The 10,882-nt window shown below is 41.9% G+C and overlaps 1 protein-coding gene across 1 annotated transcript in view; it reads left to right on the top strand.

The window, feature by feature from the left end:
• Nucleotides 1–4,211: 4,211 nt before the first annotated feature.
• The window catches only part of LTK (leukocyte receptor tyrosine kinase), a 98,309-nt gene continuing 91,638 nt past the window's right edge, over nt 4,212–10,882 (top strand). Inside the window, exon 1 of the mRNA XM_009277607.1 lies at nt 4,212–4,410. Within this exon, the coding sequence (XP_009275882.1) occupies nt 4,212–4,410 (199 nt within the window). The remainder of the gene's footprint in view (nt 4,411–10,882) is intronic.

The following is a 10,882-nucleotide window of genomic DNA, read 5'->3' as shown; positions in this document are numbered from 1 at the left end:
CCAGTGTTTAAGAGGCAATGCCCTTAATAACATGCTTTAACTTTTGGTCTGCCCTGAATTGGTCAGGCAGTTGGATCTGATGATCATTGTAGGTCCCTTCCAACTGAAAGAGTCTGTTCTGTTCTGTTCACATATATTTTCTTCTACGTGGGAATGAATTTGATAGTCTGGAACAAAAATAAGTTGGTTTTCTCCCAGCCAGCAGTGACAAATCTATGCCTACTTTGCTCTGGGGGATCCCGGGGGGTTTTCCTCCCCCCCCCCCCCCCCCTTATACCACCTACATCTTTACCACTGCTTCTGGCCTATGCGACAAGCATAACAACAATTTCCTCAAACTTGCTGCTTATCTGAGGCTGGTGTAAAATATCATTGGTCCTACGTTTAGATTTTAAATCCCTAAATGATTCTGTGCATGTCCTTTTTAACACTTTTTTCTCTGATGTCTGAGGATTTCATATGCATTGAAACAAAGTCACATTTAACACTTAAATTTAACCCTTTATTACCTAGTATAATTTCAAGGGGTAAAGCCACTCTATTAGCTATTATGAACCATGTGTAGCAACTAGTGTTATCTGTGGCACTGGCCACATTTACTTTCTGCAGGGGTTTGCCTTCAGTAATGTCTGCAGCAATCAAAGTTCACATTTTGTCTGACACCAGATAGATACTTTTTTTAAAGAGCTTGTGTGTGTAACAGATATAAAATCTAGTTCTGGATATTTTTGCTTCATAGTTCTTCTGTCAAGTACTCCAGAGACCATGTGTCTAACCATCATCAGGTCTTGCTTAGTTTTTATGCAATGTTGCAATCATATATTTGAAACCAAAATACTTCTGTAGTCTTTTTGCTTGTGGGAAAGGTTAGGCTGAGAATTGCCAGATCCCTTAGGCTGTAAAGAGTTTTATGATCAGTTTTAGCTCACACAGTTCTTCCATGCGTGAAGACGTGAAGCTTTAATGGCTATGGAGTAAAGCCAAAGCTTCTTTCTTTATTTATGTACACTAACACCCAATTTCTTTTATGGATAACTGACTGCTCTCCAAGTCTGACTATACAACTTTGAAAAAATTACCAATATTCTCAGTAGAAGAATGCGAGGACAAGTTAATTTTGCACTTAGATACCATATCTCTGACTGGGCCATCTTCAGTTAATGCCTTCAGATTTCCAGATGTTTTTGTAACTGTTAAATCCTATGTCTGTTAGACAGTTTTGTAAAGCAGCATTCAGAATGCTGAGGCAGGTTGACTGAGCACACATTTCTTTACATACTTCATGTTTCAAATGAATCTGTACTCCTTCATCTTAGTGCAGCCAGTCTAAACCATCTTGCCACATTCACCTTGCTCTGCTGGATATTATTTTCCATCGTAAGGAATTTGCATGGTATTTGTTTAGCTTTTGCCCTACAGCTTGTTTTCCATGCAAGGTTTATGAAGTCTCTGACTGCATTTTTCTCATATTTTTCTTAGATCAAAATGTCATGGTACAGGCTTTTGTACTGTAGATGCTATCAGAAATGTGCTGTATCTTTCTAGGAAGTGCACAGCCCAAAAGGGAACAGTATCTCCCAAAGAAGGTGTTGAAGCTAGGTGAACATTTGCTTTGCTTTGCATCTTTTTTTCTGGCGATGACTAGACCCCATTGCTACAGCTCTGCTTGCTCTGCGGGTAGTGCTTCCACCTCATCTCCCTTCAGTTCTGAGGAATTTTCTTGGTAGCATGGTGGGAACTTGTCTTGCAACCCTGATCTGAATGTTTTTGAGATGTTACAGGGTTAGATCAAAGTTCTGTGCTGCCCTCTGTGTTATGTTTGCAACAGTGGACAATAATGGATGCCTTCAGAAGAATGTAAGAATAGGATAAGCATATCTGCTTCCCTCTCCTGGGCTCCAGTAGGTTGTTCTTGAGTTGCTGAGCCAGAGATGGTATCATTATTTAAGACCAGCAGGTTTTTTCAATTGCTGGTATCCCGATTCTGGCAGTGTTCTAGCTTGTGCACCAGTGCCCAACTTAAAAGCATGTAATTGTCACAGTTGCTTCCAGACTGACAGTTCAGTTCTCTGCTGATGCAGCATTGTCCATTGCTCCTAATTACTTCTACAGAGATTTCCTCTGAATTAGTGGTGTTGCTGTCATTCTCTTCTTGTTGTTGGGTTTTGTTTCTTGCTGTGCATGCTCTTGTACCACTTGCAAACTGCTGGTGAGTGGCATTTGCTTGTAGTTCATGCACCTATTTCCAGATGCTGGGCATTGTTCTGACTTCTGTTGTTTTCACACTCTGCATACCTTCTTGTGTTTTTCGTTGTGAAGCATTTGTTTTTCCTGTCCTTTGTCTTTAAAATCTTTGATTCCCTAGAATATCAGCTTTTGTCTGGATTGGGTGACTTCCTTTGCTTGACAGATGTGGATTACCTTGCCGAGGATTAACTGCAGACTTTCCAGTAGACCAAGGTTTACTTCTCTGGGCCAGGACTCAAACCCTCAAAACTGGCTAATGAGCCAGTTGGTCAGAGATTAGTCACCTTCTCTGCTTTTACTCTCTGCTTAAAAGCATCACATGCATCTATTTCATTTTTATAGAATGCCTCACATTTCTGTAATGAGCCTCAGAATTCGTCTGTCTTGGCCAAACTGACTGAAAAACATGGAAAATATAAACTGCTTTAAAACTGAGTATTGTCAGAAACAGTGTTACTTCATCTGTCTCTGCTGCTGCTACCAGTTCCTTGCAGATACAGGTTTTTTACATTTCTGTTCATAGGAGGGTTTAGGCAATTATAGAAATTCCTGAGGTGCCTCTACTTTTTTACTAATTGGAGTAAAAAATTACCTGCTTTGCAGTCCCAGAGCCTCAGCCAAGAAAGTTATTTATGATTTATGAAGAGATGGAAAGCTGGCAGCCTTCTTTTTTTTTTGGTCTTGGGTAGGAACACACACTATTCTTGGTCTATTACTTTGCTTGGGGGACAGTTTATATAAATTTAATTAATAAGCAACCAATAATGTCTGTCTTTCTTGCTACCATACTTTTGTAATTGATGTGGCTAAAGAGGAAAGCCTCAGAATGATGTTTTCTTTCAAATCATCCAGGTTGTGTTCAGAAATATGCCTCTGTAAATCTGTTGAAAATGGCAATATGTTGCTGAACAAAGAGTACATTCGGAGATCCAAATATATGGTTGTGGTACAAAAGCAAATTCTGCCCTTGAGCAGTGCATACTTTTCATAGATATCAGTGGAAGATTCACAGAAGATTAGGAAATTCACTAAATTTTTAGTCTAATCTATGAACCACACTTAAAAATGGAATTCAGGCCTCTCCCTTGAAAGTACCAGACCCACCAGTCCTATCAGGGCTTTAATTCATGTCAGCTCCAAATTTCTGTAGTGCCTACAGCGTGAATAGTATTTTACTCAAGACTCGGGCACTACCTGTTAAATTCAAAACAGTTTCCAATTTTTTTTATTCCCCCCCCCAGCCACAATAAATTATGCTAATTTGGACTAAAGCACTCCTAATCCAGAGTAAGGGTATCCACATGGAGAATTAATCAGAAAGAATATATTCTGATTATAAAAAGAATAGCTGTTTTAAAATAAACTCCCTGTGAAGGAAAAACCCACATGCAAACAAACTGAAGGCAGAGTGAATGAATGTAATTGAAATGCTGATGGACCAGAAGAAAAAGGAGTTTAACAAGTAAAATGATTAAAGAGCGAATGCACAAGCTTGCAGGCAGAGCACCTACGCCTTACTGTGTTGCAGGTCCCTGTTGCTTGTCTCACCAACTGAGGCTGTTTTGCTCAGGAGTTAAGTGGTTATAAATGAAGTTAAGGAAAGAAAGGCAGGTATCTAGGCTGTGTAAATAGGTCTGATTTCTCTTTCAGGGCAGACAGTGAAAGGACTTCCAGGCCAAGGGAATCTTCTCTATCTTCTTAAATATGAGCTGAGTTTGGTCCAGGCAGTGCGTGTATCTTGTGTGTGTCATTGAGGCAGCTGTAAGGGAAGACTGAGAAGGGGGAACAACCCAGTAAGATGCTGAATTCAGCTTTTCCTAGTGAATACTAATGCCTAAAAAATTTATAGATGGATGTGTTCATGTCTGAAGCAACTGCCTTATGGATTCGCTGATCGTGCAGAAGCGGTATGCAAAAAGGGAGGAGGAGGAGGAGGGAAGGAAGGGGGGGTGGCTCTAGGACCCATGCGAGCCTTCCTGAGCAGGAGGTGGGAGTTCTCCTCCAAGGCAGCAGGAGCCCGAGCCCAGCCTCAGAGCTCCTGCGGAGCCCGCAGGAAGAGCCGGGCACGTCCCCTCCGGAGCCGCGCACCCGGCTGGGACCTGCCCGCACCCCGTAGAGCCATGAACCGGCTCCCACAGCTGGTGCTGTGGGTCACCACTGTGGGTAAGTAACTTATTTTTCTTCCCCCCATCTCCTTATGGTGCAAACTCCCTCTTATGCCCAGGGACTCAGACTTATTTCATTGCCCGATGCTTTTACCTTTAAAACCAGTAAAGCATTATGTTCAAAACAGTGGGGAAAAAAGGAGAGGGGGGAGAAAGTACTGGCATGAAACATATATAAAGTGGGTGACGTGGGAAGATAAATCTTGATGGTTATTGATTCTACGTAAATTTTGTTCACTGAAATGAATAGGTGATCCGTAGTTTTAGAAAGGCTGCTGCTGACCGAGGCTCGCTCGGAAGCGAGCGCTGTCATTGTACAAGGGTTCAGCATGAAATTAACAGCTATACCTCAGGACCATTTTGCTTCTCTGATTACTGGATTGCTTTCTCTGGGACTATTTTGGAGAGGTGGGAGAAAGTAATGCTCCAGGAGTAGCGAAGGTTGCTTACAGGAAAAGGTGTAGTTTGGAGAAGGTTCTTTGTCTAAGGAGAAAGATGAGGGGGACAGATAAAGGGAGAAGAAGGTATCGGGACTATGAAAGATGGAGTTACGAGCTCCCGCCTAGAGAGTGATGCTCAGGCTGAGTTTTGAAAGGAATCTTTGTGCCGCTCTGTTTGTCATTGTCAGCTTTGGTTCTGAAATGCAGCAAGAGGAATGAAGTAACAGTAGGAGAAAGGAAGGAGATGTTAGGAGGGAAGCTGCAGTAATAGGAGAGAAGTTGGGAAGCAGCAGCATGCATGCAAGCAATGATGGGAGAAGGTAGGAGTGGGACACATTTACTGTATGTGTACAGTGGTAAGCAAACTTGTTATGAAAATTAGGAGAGAAAAACCTGTATCAGGACATGCTGAACTTCTCAGAGTGCTGAAGTTACAAGAGTACGCCCAGTGCAGAGACATCATCTTGACGCTTAGACAAGGATCATGAGACAATTCTGTATTTCTCAGTGTAACAAATCATGCTACTTCCAGGCAGGGAAGGAGGTAAAGCAGACAGGTTGTTGGGTGCTACAGCTTGCTCTTGCTAGTGCAGTGAAATTCTCTGTCTCTGGCTAAATGCTGAACCTGTATATATTTTCTTTTATATGAAGACACGCTGGGACATCAGTTTTTAAGCAGGTTTCATCATTTAGTTCTCTTTACAGTTGAATGCCAAGGCATAGCACAGAGTTTTTGATTTCAGGCTTTTTCTGGCCTGTTATTCCTACTGGGAGGAGGTTGCTTTACTGTGAAAGGGTCCCAGGGCAAGTATACCCCATGCAAGCAGAGCTCTGTGTCCCCACAGCCTCAGTTCTGATGACACGTGGTCTCATCAAGAGCTGCTAACTATCATCCCAGTGTTTTTGGTAGAGTGACTTTCAACATGCAAGTAAGGTTAGTGTAATAGTCATTATATTTTCTGTAACTCCAAGTCTGTGATTTGAAGCATGACCGTATTAGGACAGAGATGAAAAAAGGTGTGTTTCAGAGAGACCAAGTAAAGAGCTAAATGAAAACAAACGTACGTTTTACAATCTCTGTCCAATCTTCTGCCAAAAATAATCTCAGTCACCCAGGGAGAGTCTTGGATGCATGAGCATTTAACTGTGTAGCTGCTGTCACAATCTTCACATGGGGATTGCTTGTCTCACTGGGTTATTATGGTCAGCTCTCAGACTCTGCAGTCAATTATTTTAAAAACCACTTGTGTTTCCACTGAGGAAGTTTTCCTGGAGCATATTCTTGGAGTGGCTTTACATTTCCTTCTTTATTTGGAAAGCCCAAGGTCTTGGTGATGAGGGAATTTACAGGTCCACGTTTCTCTCTTTTGTTTTGCTGGCTGGCATATGCCTTTCTAATGAGCTACTGTATCCTAAAAGGATAATTTCAGAGTTCCCATCCATTGAAAATTTTGGCACCCCAAAACACTGGAGGAGGTCAGAACTCCTTTTGTTGCAAAAATTAAGACTCTCTGAGAAAATTCAGAAAGTTGTAGAGAACAACAGCAGGAAAAAACCCTCAGAAAAGGCACCCCAAAACCAACAACGACAACACCAGGAAAGGACTCAGTGCATAAACGTGCATTGTTCAGTGTCAAAGCAACTTCACAGTCATTCGGAGGCTGAGGTTGCACATTAGCCTCAGGTCTCAGGAGGTGGCTAGGAATAAGGTGAAAAAAACCACCAGATGAATGTGTGGGAGAATTTTCTTTTTATTTTAAGCACCAGCATTGCTTTGAGTCTTCATACTGGATGCTTTTCCTTTGATTACTTGAGCTTGGTGGAGGGGGTAGGTCAGTCCTTTTCTCCTCCACGAAAAACTGGGTTGTGCTTGGCCAGATGTCATGCTCTTGCCTCTGGGTGTGGAAGGCAAACTATCTGCAAAATTACAGCACAACATATGTCCCAGGCAAAACTCAAACACCTTTCCAAAAGTACAGTCATGTTTATGTAATTGCTCAGAGTTTAGCTATTGAGTATAACCACAGTTCTTGAGATAATATTAGTAGAGGCATTTTGTCAAGTCTTTCTTTACAGCCCTTTCCAATACTTGTAGTGAAGCTGTCACAGAATAGGATATGTTATGTTTAATTTCAGCCTGAGGAATAGTTATGGTTTTGGGTTTCGTTGAATCCTTTCTAAGGCAGAGAGGCATAGGGAGGTTGATGGCAGGTTTAGGAGTAAGACAGCCGGCCTTTTGTTGGTTTGTTTGTGGAATGGTATATCAGCGTGGCAATGGTGAACGCCCCATTCCTGGATGCTACTTCCTCCTTGCATTTGTGCGTTTGTCTAACAAACTGTTTTCAGAAGCCCGGGAGGTTTTCTTCCTTTCCCTGGGTTTGTCTGCCTCTCAGAATTGAGCTGTCCTGTTTTATAGAGCGAGTATAAGCTGGTTTAAGTTTCATCGGTCCACACATGCATGAAGATGCTTACATAGGAGTACCTCATTTTGTTGCAAGCCAACTTAAAATAAACCAGTGCATCTCTCTCAGTTAGACAAACCTTTACTGCTTTATGTATCCCTTTGTCTGTCTAGAGGAGAGCATGCCAAGAGTGGAAGGGATGGGGCCCTACGTTCTCTTTTGCCTCTTCATTGAAGAGCTTCTCTCTTATTTTTTTCTTCTTGTGACTATCTCCGCTCAGTTGAAGTAGCATACAGGTACAGTAGTGGTTTCAGTATTTTCACTTAAATAGTTCCAACCAGGACAGATATCTACAGATACCGTGCCCAGTCTGGATATGCAATTCAAGTCACTATGACTGTCACTGAAAGTCAAACATTGGGAGGATGCCTTGAAATAAAAACAGACAGTTCTTTTTAAGTCACAGACATGACAAAGTTGAGGACACTTTGAAATACAGTGGAAAAGGATAGGATAGATATATGGGAATCCCACAGTAAGGGAGCATATGCAGACCAACACTGGGGATTTGTAAACTACATCAAGAGAGAGGACTAAGGTGGAGGAGGAAGAAATCAGATAGTGGGCTGTGTGTACTGTTACTGTAGAGCTAAAGACAATGTCTTGTGATCAGCCACAGGAGAAATCCATCTTTTTGTCAGTCATACATAGTTTCACAGTTTCTAACTAGTCCATAAGGTTAAAGCTGGAGAAAAGGATGCCCCGCCCCAGTGATGTTTCAAAAGCATTCCTCTCCCGCGCCCCCCCCCCCCCCCCGAGTCCTAAACAGATAAACAAGAGGGTCCCTGTCTTCAGCCTGTTTGTATGTGTGATGGGGTCGCGCTGGCTGTGCTGGCGTGTAGAAGTGCATCTGTGATGTCTGTGACTAGAGTGGAGAGAAATTTTCATCTTGAATTAATTTTAGTGAAAAATGCTGATGTGGTGACACTAAAATGCTTTATAAAGTGGTCTAGGTTTTGAGCTGTTATGTATGGAGGTTTGTTTTGTGTGTGCACCAGTTAGTTCATATTGAGACATTCAAATGAGTCTAGCTGTTTTAATGTTTTTTTTTTAATTCAAACTTTTGCTTAGAGAAGTCTTTTATTCAAAAATCTTAAATCTTAATTTAAAGATTTAATTAAATCTTTAATTAAAAATCTTAAAACATGATTTAGTATCAAATGTTTAGTTTTGACACGAAATGTTATAGTTCAACACTCCCTGAAATGTGTTGGTCTTTGCAATTTTATAAAACTTCTGAAAAATTGTCAGGTTGACCTGTGGCAGTTTTTCTTTTTTAATTTCTTTGGGCTTGCCAGTAGCTTGGAAAATCCTGTATTAAAACTGCTCAGTTACCTTGTAATACCACATGCTGATTTGTACCCGGATTTGTGCATGCAGGTGGTTGTCCTCAGGCTGATGTTCGTTACTGCACATATACACAGTGGCTGGTACTGTTGTTTGTAGCTTGGTATTGGATCGAATTCCTCAGAAATAAAGGAAACAAAGACAACCTGAACTTTTTGCAAACCTTTAGTAAAAGCAGAAGCACAAAGCAGCTGCTGAGAGGCAGGTGAGCTCTTTCCAGAAATAAATGGAGAGGAAGTAATCCATGGGGTTCTTAGTTAACGCAAATTGATGGATCTCTATGGGAGTACGGTTACAGCAGTGCAACATCTTCCCTTCTGTATCTGGAGACTTTTATCTGAGACTCTTACAATTAAGCATGATTTCTGTATTGAATGCTTAAATCAGAGGAGGAAAATAATGACATTAATTATGTTAATTAATTGGATCAGGCTTATAGTCTTTTCCTGTCTCTCAGCATCAGTCCTTCCTCTTACAATTCTTCTTCCTTCCATTCTATTATAATTGCTCCCCTGCTTCTCTCCTCTCCTGCCATGTAACAAACCCAGTGCTTTGATATGGCCTGCTATCAGCAGGACAGGGGGTATGCGAAGATGAAACCCGCGGCAGGTAGGATAGCAGGCCGGCTTGGAAGAGTGGTGAGTTGAGGTGTTTGTTAAGAGGTGACTTGCAGCTGGTCTGACCGATGTGCTCTGAGTGAATAGGGAGAACCGAGATCTCTTGTGAGTTATGTGTGCACAGGAGGAACATGTAGAGCCTTTGGTTCAGATTTTGACTGGTTCAGCTCCGTTAGGGGTTGGAGGGGCTATGTCTGGGGAACGCCAGGTTCCTACCATTTTATGCCCGATGTGCAAGAGGTGGTGCACCTCAGGGTGTAGGACCTTTACAACTCAGCAAATGTGGTGTCAGGACCTCCCCAGGTCTCTGCACTGCCTAAAGGACTACAGCTCCCAGGCAAGTGGCAGAGTGTCACTGACGCAATTTTGACTTCCACAGGTATGCTGTTTCTAAGAGCTTTCCTCGAGGTGGTATGCCTCCACACTGCAGCTTCTTGCAGTGTGTGTGATACCAGCACGACTGGGCCCATGAGGAGTAATGAAAACAGAGAGAAATGACGTAAAAGAAAACAGAGATAACCTTCCAGTCTTCCTCACCCAGAAAACGCAACTCTGCCATATGTACTGAGGAAATAAAGAACTCAGAATTTCAGTAAGATGCTCATCCACAGGCCAGGTTTTATCTTTTTAGGAGAATTTCAGGTTGGTTTTCTATATGTGCTCCTTCACATAAAGCTGGCTGGAAAAACACGAAACTTTACACAATTCTGTACAACCTTTTCTTCCACTTGTCGGTGAAAAACTTGTTAAGATTTCTAGCTGGCTTTATATTTATTTTAGGCAGTTGTACTACATGATCATTGTAGGTCCCTTCCAACTGAACTATTCGATTCTATTCTATATGAAGGAAAGAAACTCCCTGACAATGGCACTGACTGAGTTTAAAAAAAACAGAAGAAACACCTATTGACACAGCAGGCTCATCAGAGTTAAAGGTAGTCAAGAATGAGACTGAAGTATAGAATTACAAGCTGAAGTCTTTCCAAAAAGCACAGATCTATCCTTGCAACTCAGCTTAACTTTTGCTCTATCTAATGGGAGAGCCATGTCTGTTAATAAGACATCACAGATTTTCAGCAAATTAGTATCTGAAATCCCATAAGCTTTGGGATTCATATCAGCCAAGAATGATGCATTTATTCATGCATTTCAGTTGCTCACTTAGGTTTTTTTTTTTTTCCCCCGGTCTGTGGCACAGCATGTGTTCGAGGGCACAGACAGCCAAATTTTCTGGGGTTAAAGCATCCACACCTCTCCCCCTGTGTCTATGTTTATGGATATACATATTTATATATTAAAAACATAGGAGTGATAAAGTAACTGAGTGAGAGCCACGCTAGGAAGTGACATGGAGGGATGTGATGGTGTTTTGGTGCACAGAATGAAGTGCAGGAGGTGAGAAGTGTCTGTTCCTGCATTGTCATGGTGAAGAGTTTTTGTGCTGTCCAGGAGCCAAATCAAACCCAAACTGGAACTTTTTTCCTGCCTTGAATCAGAACCGACCCAATAATGGCAGTTGTATTGGAACCTCAGTGGGAACTGAACCTGACAGGTTGTGGGGTCAGAGTCACAGTTCGCTGAAATCTGGCTTCCCACAGCAGAGA

The sequence above is a fragment of the Aptenodytes forsteri genome, unplaced genomic scaffold, assembly GCF_000699145.1.
Source record: "Aptenodytes forsteri isolate BGI_AS27 unplaced genomic scaffold, ASM69914v1 Scaffold146, whole genome shotgun sequence".
Lineage (NCBI taxonomy): Eukaryota > Metazoa > Chordata > Aves > Sphenisciformes > Spheniscidae > Aptenodytes > Aptenodytes forsteri.
Note: the sequence above shows the minus strand (reverse complement) of the source record. Positions and strands in the feature narration are given on the sequence as shown.